At 43.2% G+C, this 18696-nt stretch overlaps 2 protein-coding genes and 1 long non-coding RNA gene across 6 annotated transcripts in view; 2 read left to right on the top strand and 1 right to left on the bottom strand.

Moving 5' to 3' along the window:
- Ppat (phosphoribosyl pyrophosphate amidotransferase) overlaps nt 1-10312 on the top strand; it is a 29588-nt gene extending 19276 nt beyond the window's left edge. Inside the window, exons 4-11 of the mRNA XM_021161829.2 lie at nt 1124-1236; nt 1335-1480; nt 2128-2200; nt 3900-4051; nt 4316-4443; nt 5402-5623; nt 7535-7655; nt 8193-10312. Coding sequence (XP_021017488.1) covers nt 1124-1236; nt 1335-1480; nt 2128-2200; nt 3900-4051; nt 4316-4443; nt 5402-5623; nt 7535-7655; nt 8193-8389 — 1152 coding nt within the window. The 3' untranslated portion in view covers nt 8390-10312. The remainder of the gene's footprint in view (nt 1-1123; nt 1237-1334; nt 1481-2127; nt 2201-3899; nt 4052-4315; nt 4444-5401; nt 5624-7534; nt 7656-8192) is intronic.
- Nucleotides 7650-16846, bottom strand: LOC115031102. The gene is made up of 3 exons (XR_003836688.1): nt 16731-16846; nt 10344-10541; nt 7650-8237 (listed from the first exon to the last, which is right to left on the bottom strand). It is a non-coding gene; the product is annotated as an uncharacterized LOC115031102 (long non-coding RNA).
- A 948-nt stretch (nt 16847-17794) lies between these two features.
- Aasdh (aminoadipate-semialdehyde dehydrogenase) overlaps nt 17795-18696 on the top strand; it is a 31419-nt gene continuing 30517 nt past the window's right edge. For 3 of the 4 annotated variants that reach the window (XM_029476921.1, XM_021162881.2, XM_029476922.1), the window contains exons 1-2: nt 17795-17826; nt 18205-18279. The gene's annotated coding sequence lies outside the window, so the exon portion shown is untranslated. The other variant, XM_029476920.1, reaches the window with a different exon arrangement.

Raw genomic sequence — 18696 nt, 5'->3', positions numbered from 1 at the left:
GTGTTGGGTAGCCAGAGCCAGTGAGCTGTGGCAGCGTTTTGGAACCCCTCCAGCGCAGGTCTTGGCAGCTTCTCCACAGCTCTTGCTGTCTCTTTCCTCCTCAGTACTCTGCATGGTTCTTTCTGGTGTGTGTGCGTGTGCCCGTGCCTGTGCCTGCCTGAGTGTGTGTTTTGGGCCATGTGCATGATGGTGTCCTTGGAGACAGAAGAGTGCATTAGATCCCTAGCTACTGGAGTTGCAGGGGTTGTGTTTGAGCTGCCATGTTAGTGTTGGGAATTGGACTCTGAGCAGCTGGTGCTTGTAGCTACTGAGCCATCTCTTCTGCCCTTTCCCACAGTTCTTTATAGTTCTCTGGAGTCTTCTGGAGCCTATGATCCTGACCACCCCCTTAGAACTCTTTATCTTCCTTCCTGGGTGTCCCCGGGATGAGAAGCCCCAAGGGACTCTTGTGTTCTTCATTCAGTTAACCCAGCCTGCTGGACCCGTAATGAAAGGTCCTAAGTAGACCACAGAGCTAATCAAATGAGCCAGCTGATCCAATTGGTGGCTGTGCTGCACCATAGGGACAGCGTACAGGAAGGATGGCTCCTAGACAGCTGTCCAGAGGGTGAGAGGAGCCTTGCTCATATATTTTGACTAGCTGACTTGATTCAGAGAGGAGCTGTCCCTGAGGGGCTTATTAAATATCTCCTACATTAGTCATTTAAAATGCTGATTCCTGGCTTCTCTCCATGGTCAGAAGTGTGGATGTTCATTTATGCCACCAGCATTGGTGCTCTTTGCTACTGTTAAGGAAGGAATGTGCCCTATTTATCAGGATTGTGGAATGTGCCCTATTCATCAGGAAGGTAGAAAAGGCTGCAGGTCAAGCCATTTGCAAATCTACTCACCCTCAAACTTAAGTTCTGCTTTATATCTGCTAGGGTACTTTTTTTCTGTTTAGTTCTAGAAACTTCCCATTGCTCCTAACAGTGGACTGCTGCCGAGAGTATACACATGCCCTTAGTGGGACACAGGGGTTGTAACTGGGTATTTGTAGAATGCCTGGTTTCTATTACTGTGTGCTTTTGGATGGGGGGTGGGACATCTCATGGTCTAATGATGAAACTTTTCTCTCCTGTAGCTTCTGCGGCAGGGTATTGGGCTTTCCACGTCCTCTGATAGTGAAATGATTACCCAGTTACTCGCATACACCCCTCCTCAAGAAAAAGATGATGCTCCAGACTGGGTAGCAAGGTAACTATAGAACTGGACTATAGCTGCAGCTCTGGCCATGAGAGCTTTGCTTGTCTGTGTTTATAGCCTGTGATGCATTCAGTTCCTTGTAATTCCAGAATTAAGAACTTAATGAGAGAAGCGCCGGCAGCATACTCCCTGGTTATAATGCACAGGGATTTCATTTACGCCGTGCGAGATCCATATGGAAATCGTCCTCTCTGCATCGGCCGTCTTATGCCAGTCTCTGATGTAAATGACAAAGGTAACGAGCTTCAGAAGGAATTTGATTTTCGTAATGCTTTTTTTCAGGGTTGCTTTCTTCCTGTTGTCGAGTCTTAAGATCCTTGCCTTTCCTCCCCCAAAACTGGTTACAGGGAGCCTATAGATAGGGAGAAATAGGGAAGAAAGAATTTATGTGAGTGCATCCACGCTTTGTATGTGGCTGTGTGCTTAAGGCTGCTAGAAGGGACGGGGTGTCTGGCGTCATCCTCAGTCAGTCTACCTAAGCTCATGAGCAGGGTCTTGCCTGAACTTGGGGATTGCAGGATGCCAGGCTTACTCTGTGCGTCCTGGGATCTGAACTCTGGTCCTTGTGATTTCACAGCCCGCTCTTTAGCTTTATTGTATGTAGGGGGCGGGGGTATGTACACATGTATGTATGCATACAGGTTGATTAGAGGTCAGAGGTCAACTTCAATTATCGACTTCTGTTGCTTTCTATCCACTGGCCTAAATGCCTCTTTTAAAAAAAAAAATTACTTGAGGGGTCTGGGGATACATACAGCTGGTTAATCCAGTACTTGCCTGGGTTGTACAAGGCTCCTGGCTTCTGTCCCCAGGACTAAGCAGCAAACACTAAACAAGGAGCCCTGAACTCATTTCCTAAGTTGATTGTCTGGTAACTTACAGAGAAAAAATCCTCAGAAACTGAAGGATGGGTGGTGTCTTCAGAGTCTTGCAGCTTTTTATCCATCGGTGCGAGGTAAGTTGTATCCTATTCTTTTTTTTTTTTTGGTTTTTTTTTTTTTTTTTTTTTTTTTTTTTTTTTTGGTTTTTCGAGACAGGGTTTCTCTGTATAGCCCTGGCTGTCCTGGAACTCACTTTGTAGACCAGGCTGGCCTCGAACTCAGAAATANNCCTGCCTCTGCCTCCCGAGTGCTGGGATTAAAGGCGTGCGCCACCAAGCCCGGCTCTCCCTCTACATTTATGAGAAAAAGTTCCCACCAATATTCCTATATTCCTAGCCTGTATTCTTAGCATGAATATGAGACAGTGAGGTTATAACTTTGAAAAAAACCCTGAGTTTTGTACACATATATGGAGGATACTGTGTCTCATTTCCCTTCTGCATCCCCACCCCACCCTACCCCCAAGGAGGGCTGGTGAGAGAGGAAAGAGCAGACTCTCTGTGAGGCCTGGTGACACACACCTAATGCCCAGAGCTTGGTAGTGGGGAACTTGAAACTCTTAGAACTCACTCTGTAGACCAGGCTGCCCTTGAGCTCATAGAGATCCTCCTGCCGAGAGCACTCCCTCCCAAGTGCCGGCATTAAAGGCTTGTGCCACCACTGTCCATCTGAATATTATTTTTGTTATTTATGGTGTGCATAGCAATAGTACTGACTTTAATGTTCCAATGCTACCTTCTGATTCTGAAAATCCTATCAGTCTTTAAAATGTCACTACTCACTTGATTGTTTTGTTTCCCCTCGTGTGTATGTGTTTGGTTTTGATCCTAGGTCTCTAACCCAGGCCACCCTGCAGCCCGTGGTAACTCTCCTTCCTCTTCCTCCCGAGAGCTGAACTTGCAGACTGAGACACTGCGCAGCTCACACCTTTTAGTTTTACTTTATGGTTGCATTTATTTATTTTTGTAGGGAGGGGCACATGCAACATCAAAGGCTATCTTGTAGGAGTTAGTTCTTTTTCCACCCTGTACCCTAGAGATCAAACTAAGGTCTTTAGGCTTAGCAGCAAACGTCTCTACCCACTGAGCCATCTCACTGGCCACAGGCTGGCTTTAGAAAGTAGGAACTCAGGAGCTGGAGAGATGGCTCCGTTGGTAAAGCGCTTGCTGTGTGAGCATGCAGACCTGAGCTTGGATCTCTAGCACCCAAGTAAGCTGGTTACATTATAATCCCAGCCCCTGGGGAGCAGCCGAGGAGAGGTGTCTGTCTGTTCTATATTGATTTTGTGTTGTGAAGGTGTATGTGTGCTACTAGGCACCTTTAAAGAGGTAAGAGGACAACTTGTGAGACTGTTTTTTTCTTCTACCATGTGGGCTCCAGAGATCAAATCTTAGATTGTCAAGGGTCCTTACCTACTGAACAATTCGCCAGCTCCTTAAGTCAAGCTAGTAAAAATTAATTAAAACACCCTCTCCTCTTTCTCTCAAAAAAGGGCAGAGTAACTTTCAAAGTGAAGTGATAATATAGATTGTAGAGAGAATGTGTGCACTGTCAAGACTTGAAAGTGGGCACATGGAGGAGAGTACTTACCGACCTCTTTATTTTTCAAAAATCAATAAAATACAGGTCCCTTGCTTTTAAAACCTTACATTTTAAAAGCAACAGAGAGATTAAAAATCTTTTCCTTTTGCCTTTTAAAAATTAGTATATATTCATTGTATAAAATGATAAGCTTCACAAATGTCTTCTGGTTGTTTGTGTGTTTTTCCTAAGATATTGCCATGAAGTCAAACCCGGAGAAATTGTAGAAATATCCAGACATGGTATCAGAACTCTTGATATAATTCCAAGGTCTAACGGAGACCCAGTGGCTTTTTGTATCTTTGAATATGTTTATTTTGCAAGACCAGATAGTATGTTTGAAGGTAAGTATATTTCTTCCCTCTGACTGTTTAAATAATGTCATTTATCTTATTGAAACATGAGAGCCCTTGGCCCAAAGGCTTCTGTGGCTCTGGGGAGGAACATGGCTGTATACTGTGAGTCTGTTACTGAGTTACAAGTCATAACTGCTCCCCTTTGCAACCGCTAGGTTTTGTTTTTCTTTAAGTGATAAAGATTGTCTCATACATGTTAAGGTGAAATTACACAAAGTTAAGACAGTTTGGTTTCCTTTCCAAACATTCCAGACCAAATGGTTTATACAGTAAGGTACCGGTGTGGTCAGCAGCTGGCAATTGAAGCACCTGTGGAGGCGGACTTGGTTAGCACAGTTCCAGAGTCTGCTACGCCTGCAGCACTGGGATATGCAACAAAGGTATTTACTTTTTTTTTTTGGTTTTTCGAGACAGGGTTTCTCTGTATAGCCCTGGCTATCCTGGAACTCACTTTGTAGACCAGGCTGGCCTGGGACTCAAAAATCCGCTTCCCTCTGCCTCCCAAGTGCTGGGACTAAAGGTGTGCGCCACCACCACCAACTGGCAGGTATTTTTAATTATGACCTGTGAGTTGGTCACCTGGCAGTGAAATAAAAAAATGTGACCTAATGGGATCTAATGTTGACTCCTGTGCATGAGTTATTAGACATCTCTTTCAAGAAAGAGTGGGCTGAGCCATGAGCGCATGCAATAAGTAGTTTTTAATCACCCAAAGATTAGAATATTGGCTCTAATTTTAAATGATTAACAGCACACAGAATAGATTTCACTGTGACATTTCCATGTGAGTGGCATTTACGGTGTTTTTATTCATCCCTCCCCCACCCGCTCTGCACTCCTGCTTCCCCACAGTAGCTCTCCTCTGCTTTCTTGTCACATGCCCTTTAGAACTAACTGTTGTGCTAACTCCTTTGTGAGTTTCCACTGCACTTCTTCCTTTCCTTGGTATACAGTCTATTTTCTCTTATTCTGACTCTTCGTAGGGTCACACAGAGGAAGTGTCTGGTCCAGCATCTTACTTGAAAGTAATTGTGGCCTCCAGTTTTTAAAAAGATAAAAAGGCTGTTTTGTGGTAGCATAGGCTTTCAACCCCAATGATAGAGAAACCAAGGCAGAAGCATTGCTTTGAGTTGGAGGCCAGCCTAGGCAACATAGTGAAACACTTCTCACACCAAGATGGCATTATGAATACATGCAGAATTGGTGGTAATATAGAGGAGCATGGGTACTTAGCTTCTAAATGTACATGTGCTACAGACAGCTAGTTACCTTGAGGAATGGCTGAATACCTTTTGTCTCTAACAGGCTACTAATGTGCATTTATTTCCCCTCCATCAGTGTGGGCTGCCATACGTGGAAGTGCTGTGTAAGAACCGGTACGTAGGAAGAACCTTCATTCAACCAAACATGAGGTTAAGACAACTCGGTGTTGCAAAGAAGTTTGGTGTGTTGTCTGACAACTTTAAAGGCAAAAGGATCGTTCTCATAGATGATTCGATTGTGAGGGGCAATACTATCTCACCCATCATAAAACTCCTCAAAGAATCCGGTGCAAAAGAGGTGAGTATTTTAAAACATCTGTGTAGCACCAACAATGAACCATATGCTGTTGGCATAAAAAGTGCTGTATCTGTGAAACTCTGCCTATCAGATTGCTCTATGGTAGTTGGGCAGCAATAGGGAAAACATGTGCTGACTACTCTCTTTTGGTTTGGTTTGGTTTTTTCCGAGACAGGGTTTCTCTGTGTAGCCCTCGCTGTCCTGGAACTCACTTTGTAGACCAGGCTGGCCTCAAACTCAGAAACCCACCTGCCTCTGCCTCCCAAGTGCTGGGATTAAAGGCGTGCGCCACCACGCCCGGCTGTGCTAACTACTCTTACACTATATCAAGTTTAATCTTTAATAGATTGAAAAGCTAAGGTTTAGGACTTGGGATGCAGTGGCAGAGGATCAAGTGTTTAAGGCCGGCTGTGGCTGTTGATAATCCTATCTCAAAAACGACAATCAAAAAGCCCAAACATTTTTCTCAATATAATATTTCTGAATTAATGTTATATATTGTTCCTTTAGACGTCATGTGTCTTAGCCTATTGCTGCGATTCAATACCACAACCAAAAAATGAGTTGGAGATGAAAGGTTACACTTCCATATCACAGTTCCTCATTGAAGGAAGTCAGGACAGGAACCTGGAGGCAGGAGCTGATGCAGAGGCCATGGAGGGTGCTGTTTACTGGCTTGCTTGCTCCTCATATAGAGCAAGCTTTCTTATAGAACCCAGGACCACCAGCCCAGGGATGGTACTATCCACAACAGGCTGGCCCCCCTCCCATCAATCACTAATTAAGAAAAATACCTTACGGGGCTGCCTCCAACTGGAACTATGGAGGCATTTACACACACACCCTTTTTTTTCCTTATTTATTTATTTACTTGCTTACTCACTTTACATCCTACTCACTGCCATCAGTCACCTTTGCCTCCAGACTTCCTTACCCCTCTCCCCCTATTCCTTTGCTCAGGTTCCCCACCCTGGCACTTCCAGTCTCTGTGAGGCCAGGTGCTTCCTCTGATGGAGGCATTTTCTTGATTGAGGTTCCCTCCTCTCAGATGACTTGACGTTGACAGAACACTAGGCAGCCCATCATGTTACTGTACCTTTAATAGACAAAAAATAGTTTAAAATATTTTTAAGTTCTTTGAAAAACCCAGAGAATGTGTGACTCAGTTCATTGCAGTGTTTGTTCTCTTTTAACAATTTGAATTAACATCTCCAAGATGCACATTTACCTTATGTACAGTTGTATTTTTAAATTTTAAACTTTATTCTAACTTTAAATATTTCAGTCCCTTAAATTATAGAAGATGCCATATATATTTAATAGTTGAATGAATTTGAAAATTGTGATGGAAAGCATTAAGAATGGCCTATATTTAGAACATTTCAAGAATACTAGGGTCTTCCAGGTTTTTTATGACTGATTATGGTTCTGCAAATCTCACTGTTGAAACTATGAAAGTTAAGAGTAGAAACAAGGGAATATAGTAAATTCAGCATCTGTTGGCTATAGTAAAAAAGAATTGCTAGCCACATACCTTGCAAATAGATTAAGTGTATAAAGTGACACTCCTGCCTGTGTGATACAATATAGTGTGGCCATTTAAATCTATATGTAGATTTATAATATGGAAGATTAAAATTAAAATGTAGCTACTGGTTATAACCATGTAAATGGACCAAACAGAAAGGATAAAAAAACAATACTAGACGGAGGGAGCTGTGTTATGATTAGTAAGATTTTCATTATAACCTAGCAGATTTTATTTTTTACTATGGTAGAATAAAGGTCAACAAAGTACCATTTAGGCATTTGAACAAAACAAAAGTAGCACTAGCAATGTACAGCCATTCAACAGGAATGCATAATCTAGACTATGAGAATATGATGTGATTTTTTTTTTTCCCCTACAAGGTGCACATTCGAGTTGCTTCACCGCCAATAAAATATCCGTGCTTCATGGGAATAAACATTCCTACAAAAGAAGAGCTCATAGCCAATAAACCAGAATTTGATTGTCTTGCAGAGTACCTCGGTAGGAATTAACATTTCTGTAAATAGTAACTGTTTTAAATTTTAAGTGTACTTTCGTATAAAACAGCAATCAGTGGGAAGATAAATTTGAGCACTGGGTTATAGTGGTTATGGTTCTGGCTATGCAAGTTTTGGGGGACCAGGGTTAAGTTTGTAGTGTTCCATGGGGTAGTTATGTCTGTAATCACAGAGTTCAGCGTGTGGAGACTGCATACCCAGAATAAGCATAACATTAAGCACTGTTGCAAAGAGTAAAGGGGATTGGGACACTTTATATTAGAACCGTAGCCAAGCAAGATCAGGAGACAGAGGATCTATCACATGCATTCCCAGTTTCCTTCTCCTTTAAAAGTTTGAATTGTCCTGGCTGGCTTGAACTTAGCACCGTCTTCTAGCCTCAGCTGACAAAGCAGCAGGTACTGCATGCAGGCTATGTCATCATGTCGGGCTTCCTTTTTTTAGGAAGGCTAAGAGAAGTTTTCATCCTTAGACGATGTAGCTGTGTTGTGGTGAGACATGTTTTCCCTTCCTCCTGCAGGAGCAAACAGCGTTGTGTATCTGTCAGTGGAAGGACTGGTTTCATCTGTGCAACAAGAAATAAAATTTAAAAAGCAGAAAGTGAAAAAATGTGATATTTCAATTCAAGAAAATGGAAATGGTTTGGAATATTTTGAAAAGACAGGACACTGTACGGCTTGCCTCACTGGGCAGTACCCTGTGGACCTAGAATGGTAGCTGCCTGGACAGATGTGTTGCTTCCAGACTGTAGGGTCATCAAGAAGTGGTTTACATACTGTTGTTACTCAGTTGGTACCAAGTGGATACCACATGCTTATATATGTATACTTTAAGCTTTGAGATTTTCTGAGGTTATTATTAAATTGCTATATTGAACATGAAGATTACATGTAATGCAACATCTGAGGATTCATTTTGTACAAGGACTGACTTTTCACGCAAGAGCAGGCAGGGGGTTAGTGGCCGTTCCCAGAACCATGCTTGAGAGGTTTAAAAGAGGCTAGATTGGGGGTGTTCTGTACAGGGGCTTTATAAAGTTTCATGAAGAATTTGAGTTCATTGTGCCCCATAGGTATCTAGTCTGTACGGTCAAGCCTGTAACTATGGCCTTGATCTTAAGATTCTTCCACCCCATACACGTGTGGCTCTGAGGACCAGTGTACAATTCTTAAAAAATGAAAACCTACATGGGAAGCTGAGGCAGAATCCTGAGTTCAAGGCGAACCTGGGCTTTCCTGTCTCAAGATAAAAAGTCTTTTCTGTGCCTGGGACCCCCCATCCATCGTTCATACACTTAATACCTAGTAGGAATGTGCGTGCCTGTTGTAGGATGTTTCACCCTGTGTTTTACAGTGCATGGCCATCAGCCTCTCAGAAGCTGATGATAATTACCTTTTGCTGAATTAGTTTTCAGTTTCACTGTGATGGGGGGAGATGTACAGGTTTACAGTCCTTTCCCATCTCTCTTTGGGATGTAATGAATGACTAAAAAATACATCTGGAGCCTTTTGTTTTTTGTTTTTTTCCTACACATGAGGAGAAAATATTTACTCTAGCAAATAACTTAGTACATTGGAAAGAGAAAGTTTTAATTTCAAATAAGACTTTATCCTAGGTTGATTAAACTTGACTGTTTGAATTGAGTGCTTGATCATTCACAGAAATGTATACTTGTATACATATTATACGTATGATTTAAACAGAGCAAATAGACACATACTAGGGCTGATTTTCTTAAAGGCCACTGTTTTGGGAATTAGATTGCCTGTACCCAAGTGTTAGCTCATAATCATGTTTTTTCTACTTTATTTTGTTAGGTATTTTGTTAGGTGACATTTTTAATTTTTTTATGATGCAGATTCAGTGGATTGAGGTGATTTACTAACTCCTGTTTGTGTAAGATTGTTCACATGGAAAAATAACTATTTCTATATTGTTGCCAAAATTTGTTATATACTTTCCAAACCCACTTAGAAATATAATATTTATTAATAACTGAAATTATTAGTCTACATTTGGTCTATAGTATCATGCGTTGCATAATGGCAGGTCAAGATAAAATGTTAGTACTTTACGGTCATGTGCTGCAGGGCCTGAGGTTATTGTGTGGCATAGACACAGGCAGATTGGCATTTCACAGACCCAGAGCCATTTCAGTGGGTGCAGCCTCTTACGTTAAATGCATTTCCCGTGGCAGTGAGGAGGGGTAAGGCCTTTAGGTCAACTTTTAAATGGCCTTTTTAAAATTTGATGTTTTACACAGAAACTCAGGGAAGGTTCTACAACCAAAATCTCTAATTTGACTTTTGTGTTTTCCATAGTTTTTATTTTGTTTTATTGGAATATTTTATAAAGCGAAATAATAACCAAGGTCGTTTGTACAACTTTCTTAATTATTTCTTCATTATATGCTTTTATTTTACAAGTTTCTGAATATGGATTAAATTAACATTTTTTTTTTACCAGTTTCAAGCCTTGTTTTCTCTGCTTTAAATGTATATAACTAGAGTACTATATGCTCAAAAGATGAAAAATGTGTTTGAACACAACGTCCCAAACTAATATAAACCTACTTTCTGTTTTGGCCTTTTTTTTCTTTCTTTTTTTTTTTTTTTGCTGCAAATATATGTAATAAATGTGTTTATGTGTGCTTTTTTAAAACAGTACTAACCTGGCACCAGCTGGTGAGATCCTGTTTCTCTGATTCAGGAATTTTAATAAATAGTCCATCTCTTGTGAGCTGGGCAAACATGCCAAGTAGGAGGGTAGTAGAGTAATTGGGAAATAGAATGTCAAGTCAACACCGTGTGGAACAATTTCTTTGGAAATGATGGAGGCATGGTTCATGGTTCAATGTAATTTGGAGGGCCTGAAACATCCAAACATAAAATGAACAAATCAATACATCCAGACAATGGGGTCCTATCTAGTGTTAAAGGAGATAGGCTGGGAAGCAACCCAAGATTGAGACACATATTAACACTGAGTAACCCAGTCATCTAGAAGCAGGAAGCTTGTAGGGCAGGGACGAAGCAGTTTACAGGTGTCTGGGAGGGTCGGATGAGCAGGGACGTGCCTTGAAGGCCTGGATCCTAAGACTGAAGCACGAAGCTCTCCTCAGTTCCCAGCCCTCTGGTTCATAGTGCTCAGAGTTGTTACCTAAAATCCACCCTTCTGGCCTGGCCTGGTGACTTGGTTTGGTTTGGTTTGGTTTGGTTTTTTTTTTGTTGTTGTTGTTTTGTTTTTCGAGATGTTTTGGTTTGGTTTGGTGTTTTGTTGTTGTTTTGTTTCATTTTGTTTTTCTAGACAGGGTTTCTCTGTGTAGCCCTGGCTGTCCTGGAACTCACTTTGTAGACCAGGCTGGCCTCGAACTCAGAAATCTGTCTGCCTCTGCCTCCCGAGTGCTGGGATTAGGCCTGGTTCAGAATTACCTTTTTCTTTTCTTTTCTTTTCTTTTCTTTTCTTTTCTTTTCTTTTCTTTTCTTTTCTTTTTTTTTTTTTTTTTTTTTTTTTTTTTTTTTGAAAAAGGGTCTCAGTAGAATACTCCAGCTAGACTGAAACTCAGAAATATGCCTGCCTCCTCCTGAGCTCTGGAATGGATTAAAGATATGCACCCACCACGTCTGGGTTTTTTATTTTAGTCTTGTGGGAGGGGGCGCGTGTGCACTAAGTTATAGGTGATGTTTGAGCAAGTGCCTTCTCATAGAGCCATCTTGTCGGCTCCCTAAACATGTTTGCCTTAAGAGGGTCTTCCAGGACCAGTTGTCCGGGGCCAGGCTGGGCTCCAGCTCTGAGAAAGGAGAGAAGAACAAAACAGCCCCGAAATGAAAATAATGTGTCCTTGAGAGCAGATGGTGAGGAAAGAGGCTATGAACAGAGCTGAGGGTGAGTTACTCCCCAAAGTGAAGCCCAGTGCGTATCCCATAATATAAAAATAATATAAAAATGGCCTCTGGTCGGATAGGCTTAGGAAGTCTTGCCTGGGATCCTTTTTTGTCCCCTGTTGGACTTATCTGATTGTCTCACTCTATCTGCTGCTTGCTGTTGGGCTCCTGCTTGTGATAGGATTAACTTACTCACTAGAAACCCGTAGCTTGGCTGTCTTGGATTGGTCATGGTGTGTGCTCACAGCAATAGAAGCCCTACGTAAGACAGTGGGGAGTAGTGACTTGCTCTGAGGGGTCAGGCTAGAGAGACAACTGTCTCAGTGTTTAGACTCAGCTAGATAGACCTCACCACACTAGCCAGCAAATTCTCCCAGGAAACACTGGTCTACTGCCAACGGTACCAGCATAAGGAGACAAAACATGGAGAGATACACAGCTTTGCAGCAAGAATATGCTTGCCTGGTTTTGTTTTTAATTCACGTATATTTTATTATCTTTTTTTTATTAGGTATTTTCCTAATTTACATTTCCAATGCTATCCCAAAAGTTCCCCATACCCTACCCCCACCTCCTACCCACCCACTCCCACTTTTTGGCCCTGGCGTTCCCCTGTACTGGGGCATATAAAGTTTGCAAGTCCAATGGGCCTCTCTTTCCAGTGATGGCCGACTAGGCCATCTTTTGATACATATGCAGCTAGAGTCAAGAGCTCCAGGGTACTGGTTAGTTCATCATGTTGTTCCACCTATAGGATTGCAGATCCCTTTAGCTCCTTGGGTACTTTTCTCTAGCTCCTCCATTGGGGGCTGTGTGATCCATCCAATAGCTGACTGAGCATCCACTTATGTGTTTGGTAGGCCCCAGCATAGTCTCACTAGAGACAGCTATATCAGGGTCCTATCAGCAATGTATGCAATGGTGTCAGCTTTTGGAAGCTGATTATGGGATGGATCCCTGGATAGAAACTTATCCTAGGCAAATGGCTGGACCTGGCGGGCATTATCCTGGGTGAGGTAACACAATCACAAAAGAACTCAAATGATATGTACTCACTGATAAGTGGATATTAGCCCAGAAACTTAGAATACCCAAGATATAAGTTAAAATTTGCAAAACACATGAAACTCAAGAACGAAGACCAAAGTGTGGACACTTTGCCCCTTCATAGAATTGGGAACAAAACACCCATGGAAGGAGTTACAGAGACAAAGTTTGGAGCTGAGACAAAAGGATGGACCATCTAGAGACTGCTTGCCTGTTTTTAAAACAAAATCTCAAACATTTGATTTTACAAATGAAGCCTCAGGAGCTAGGTGCTGTGGTGAAAGCCTGCTAGCTCAGAAAGGCTGGAAAAGCACCCACTGGACCTTCCTCATTTCAGAAGGAAGAAACTAGTTCTCCACACTATCTTAAAAGCCCTTCAAACTGAGTGTTGCTCCCTCCTACTTCCTGTTCTTTATCTGCTCTGACTTCCTCTCACTTGTATTTTCCCTATGTTCACTCCCTGTCAATGGTTGCCATTCCACCTCACAACCTATGGTTGACTTTATTTAATCTAGTTTACAAGCAAACAGAAAGCTCTTGGATTAAAGGTGTGCACTAGGGCTGAGCCCTATAACTAGACAGGTTTTTTTCCCCAGTACACAGTCTTGGGGGTCACAGTATAAGATGCCTTGCAACACCTGTCGATTCACAAAAACAGCAGGCCTTGCTCTGGCTAGGACCACAGACTATCAGTAAGTTCACAATAAACGGCATTCTGTTCCCTCCTGTTGACAGACTTGTTTACCACTTTCCAGTTTCACGAACCTCATCCCGTAACACTTGTTTACCTTGCCAGCAAGATGAGTCTAAGTGTGGTGCACATCTGCTATCTCATCTGCTTTAGATGCTGAGGCCCTGGTACATGGAGTTCAAAATCTGCCCATGCTGTATCAACTGAGACAGCATTGAACAGATACTGAACTGAGATCCACCCTACTCTGCAATCCTTGATTTTTAGAAAGCTTTAAATTGAGCCGGGCGTTGTGGCGCACACCTTTAATCCCAGCACTCTGGAGGCAGAGGCAGGCGGATTTTTGAGTTCAAGGCCAGCCTGGTCTACAAAGTCTACAAAGTTCTAGGACAGCCAGGGCTAGACAGAGAAACCTGTCTAGAAAAAAAAAAGTTTTAAAATAGGAACTGGGGTTGGAGAGATGGCTCAACAATTAAGAGCACTGACTGCTCTTCCAGAGGTCCTGAGTTCAATTCCCAGCAACCACATGGTGGCTCACAACCATCTGTAATGGGATCCGATGCCCTCTTCTGGGGTGTCTGAAGACAACGACAGTGCACTCATATAAATGAAATAAGTAAATCTTTTAAAAATGTGGAGAGCCTTTTCGGGTGTTGACATTGGCCAAGGACAAGGAAATGGCCTTCTGGTAGGAATCTGACATTGGCCATGACAAGGCTTCAGCAAGAATCTAACTTTAGGCTATAATAGGGAATAGTAGGTTAAGGCAGGAATTTTAATCTTACGATGGAACAAAAGAGGTAGACTTCAGGCAAGATTTTGGGCTTGGACAAGGAAGTGGGCTCAAGTATTTTGGTTATTATGACAGGCCTTTTAAACAACTGGAGTAGTCACGGGACTTTGCTTACTGCCTTGTTAGCTCATTGTACTGCTAGCCCTTAATACTTGCATGTAATTTAAGTGGTATAAAAAGCAGATTGGAAAAATTAAATTTGCCTTCAGTCTCAATATTGACTGGGGTCATGCTACAATGTTGTCTACCCTTTTTTCTTTTTAATCCTCACTCCTGCGCTGGAGAACCTGTTGACTGACTGAGCGGGCTTGGTCAAAATAAAATAGGAACGGATGATTATGGATTATTACACTCTAGAAAAGTGTCTTTAACATGAGATAGCTCAAAAACAGTAGGAAGAAAAGAAGCAACTGGGAAGGAAAGGGGAAAACACAAATTATTGAAGGTAGGTGTCTTAGTCAGGGTTTCTACTCCTGCACAAACATCATGACCAAGAGGGGAGGAAAGGGTTTATTCAGCTTACACTTCTACAGTGCTGTTCATCACCAAAGGAAGTCAGGACTGGAACTCAAGCAGGTCAGGAAGCAGGAGCTGATGCAGAGGTCATGTTCCTTACTGGCTTGCTTCTTCCCCTGGCTTGCTCAGCTTGCTTTCTTAAAGAACCAAAGACTACCAGCCCAGGGATGCCACCATTGATATCACTAATTGAGAAAATGCCTTACAGCTGGTTCTCATGGAGGCACTTCCCCAACTGAAGCTCCTTTCTGTGACAGATGGGAAGAGGCCATGGATAATCACCATGTCTTCATTCAGAACGGAAGCCTGGTGGCCTTTTCCACTCTGCTCACGTGCCCATGGTCAGTCCTGGACATGTCTCTGCTTGTGTGAAGCTTATCTGTTGGAGTTGGCCAATCCAAAATGAGAGGGGGGACCCACCCTGTACCACTAAAAATATTTAAATGTTCAGAGAGAGTGGGTGAGGGGGACTTGGTTTTGAAAATCCCCTCTCCACTAGTGAGAGAATGTATATACTCCGTATATACTTTGGCTTTTAATAAAAGATGTTTGCTGTGATTCATTTCCAGTCTTTTAAATTCTTTATTCACTGGGAAAAAAACTAAACCAAGCTAAGATCCCTAGATAGAAACTCTTGCGCTAATAGAAAGAGGCATTGCGTCTGATACAGGCCTATAATCCCAGCACATGGGAGGCTAAGGCAGGAGGTTCTTGAACTTCCAGGTCAACATGGCAATATTGAGAAGAAAACAAAACAAACAAACCATGCTGGAGTCAGACATCTAAAGGATGAGGTGTTATGGGTTGGGTTAGCGAGTTAAAGAATTCCTTAAATAAAGCCGTGAAATACTGAAAGTATTGGAAAAAGCAGCTCACAATGAAGGTCTTTTTAAAGTGTAAACTTCAGGCCCTGACTGGAAAAGCTTGAACGCCTACAGGGATAAGGAATTGGGATCCCCCTTTAAAATCATCCCAGGTGGTTCTGATGTCGTTGACCAGAGACTGGAACAACAGAGCATCAAGGTGAACAGGAGGCTAAGAGGAGAGGTCCACTGGGCAGGTAAAAGATGGTGTTCTGGGCTAGAGAGATGGCTCAGTAGTTAAGAGCACTGACTGCTCCTGAGTCAAATCCCAGAAACCACATGGTGGCTCACAATCATCCATAATGAGATCTGATGCCCTGTTCTGGTATGTTTGAAGAAAGGTACAGTGTACTTAGATATAATAATAAATAAATCTTAAAAAAAAAAAAAGATGGTGTTCTTTCTAGAGAGAGAAAAGACAAGTGTGCTGGCTAGTTCTTTGTCAGCCTGATCCAAGCTAGAGTCATATGGAAAGAGGGAACCTCAACTGAGAAAATGTCACATTGGGCATTCTTGCTACATGACTGATGTGGGCAATGACACCCCTGGGCAGGTGGGCTGCTCTTCCAGAGGGCCCAGGTTTAATTCTCAGTATCCACAGGGTGACTCAACAACTAACTCCAGTTCTAGACGACATAATATGATCCTTTTGTGGCCTTGCTCCAGGCACCATGTGTTGCATAAACATGCACTTAAAAGACCTATACACAGAAAACACTTTTTAAAAAGGAGAGAAAGAAAAAGCAAGCTAAGCAAACCAGTAACCACCATTATTCCACAGTCTCTGATTCAGGCCTTGAGTTCCTGGGCTGACTTGTGATGGTGGTAGTGCTTTGATAAATCTTGGTTCCCCCAAGTTGCTTTTGGTCATGTTTTATCACAGCAATAGAAAGCTAACAAGAACAAATATAACACTTAAAAAGGTGTCTGGCGAGGCCCATAGTACACAGGAAAAATGTGGTTTCCAAATGGGTATTTCCTGCACTGTTTGGGGGGACAGATGAGAAGGCTGGCCTGATTCCATGACAGGCTTCAAATTAGCAGTTTAGGAGACTAGGCCTAAGGCCAGGCAAATCAGTTACTAGGAAAAAAAAAAAAAAAAAGGCTTCAAGCAGTCAGAACTGCCCTGCTATCTGAGACTGCCTGGCCACCTAGCCTGAGGTAAGGACAATGGGTCAGCAACAGTTTCCAGACTTCCTCTGCAAAGATTTCTAGACTTCCCAGTAACAATACCTAGAGATAAAGTAAGATAAAGCTCACCTACCCTGGAATTCCAATGTGCTTTCAATGGAGCCTGCGAGCTCACTTGCTTTTACTCTGTCCTTGTAATGGGGAAGACCCCACCACGCTGAACTTCTACAGAATAAAACACACTTTGTGTTTACATACTATTTGAGTCCAGGGTGTCATTCTTCATGGACCCTTACAAGTTTCTGGTTTCCAGCAGATAAGGACACACTCCTTTGTTTTTTAAGGCGCTGTATGTAGATAGTGCTTAGCCACTCCCACCTCTCCTTCCAACAGGAACCGATACAAAAATCCCTTCTCCTTTCCTCTTTACGAGGGCACAGTAACTCACCACTGTGGTCACCCTTCCCATTTATTGTAATAATTGTCCCCTCGGGAAAAAACACACATCCAGGCATACAGTGGCTTTAGGGACCGCTGTTGACCTCAGACAGGCCTGTGTTTCTTCATAGGGAAGTGTTGTTAACAGCTGCAGACGCCAGTTAGCAGTTTCATTCTGACAGGAGGCTTCCCTGGTATACTTCACCGCTGCCATGACGGTCGCAACCAATCTTGAGTATGTTCCCAGAAGGTGTGGAGGGGCTAAGCCCAATTTACTCGCCAATTAGGCGGTGATTACTTTACTTCAGACTTTGGGATATTTCTACCCGCACTTTAGGAACGAGGAGACTCCGGGTCTCAGAGAGATGGCTCTGCTGTCAAGGGAGCTCACTGGCCATCCAGAGGTCCCTTCTAGGTCCCCAGCATCCATGTGGTGGCTCACAACCACCTGAGACTATGCTCCAGGGAATCCGTTGGCCCCTGCAGCCACACGGGACACGCAAATTCACGCAGACGCACACGCAGGCACGGGTATGTTGCAATCGCACACGCCTGCACAGGCATGTTGCCTGAAGCGTACCGCAGGGCTGAATCCGCACGGACCAAACCCGCTGGGGCAAACGCGGCGGAGGTCCGTGCGCCACGCCTGGGCGGAACCCGTAGGAGAGAGCCCGCCCCCGACGCGGGCGTGACGTCGCGGGCGCCCACAGATGACGCGAGAGGTCTGTTTTACGGCTCCTGAGCGCCTGCGGCTGGTCTGGGAAGTGCACGCCACGCGCTGTCGTGAGAAGGTGGGGCGGGAGAGCGCGGGAGACTCGGGGAGACTGTGAGCTGCTGGACCCGGGTTTGGAGCGGCTATATGGGTCGACTCGGTCACCTGCTGCGCCACCTCCTAGCGTGGTCCGGAGAGCCAAGGAGAGGCTTTTGTGATTGCAATTAATGTGGCTGCTTGAGATGTATAAGATGCAGACGGATAATTTACCGATATTTATAATGCCCAGTGTAGGGAGAACCCTTAATATCAGGATCTGTTGGTGATTAAATGGCTTTATTTACAGTTGTACATTAGCGAGCTGCTAATCTTAAGGCTATAACACGAAATTTGCTTGTTAGTTCATCCCTTTTCATGGTTGATTTGTTTTTCTTTTTCTTTTTATTTAAAATTGAAGTGTGCGTGTGCGCGGGTGCAGCATGGTGAAGAAACAAAAAGGACCTTTCAGAAGTGGGTTCTCACCTTCCATTATGTGAGTCCCGTGATCACACTTAGGTTTTCTGGTGTGATGGCAAGTTAGTTCCTCCACTGACCTATCTTGATGGCCCAAGTCAGTCTGAAGGGAGGGGAGGGGGACAGAGAAGACCGGGACAGGGGACAGAGACATAAAATTCAATGGCTGACATGAATATCTGGACAAGACTGAATTTTGCCACTGGGAACTTTTAGATTCAAAGTAGAAAAACTCCTTAATTATAGATTTTGTGTGGTGAGTTTTGTAGTTAGTTATAAAAATAACATTTTAAGAACTAAGTTATAGCCGGACGTCTTAGCGCACACCTTTAATCCCAGCACTCGGGAGGCAGAGGCAGGATTTCTGAGTTCGAGGCCAGCCTGGTCTACAAAGTGAGTTCCAGGACAGCCAGGGCTATACAGAGAAACCCTGTCT

Source organism: Mus caroli, chromosome 5 (genome assembly GCF_900094665.2).
Source record: "Mus caroli chromosome 5, CAROLI_EIJ_v1.1, whole genome shotgun sequence".
Taxonomy (NCBI): Eukaryota; Metazoa; Chordata; class Mammalia; order Rodentia; family Muridae; genus Mus; species Mus caroli.
This window is presented reverse-complemented; position numbering and strand designations above follow the sequence as displayed.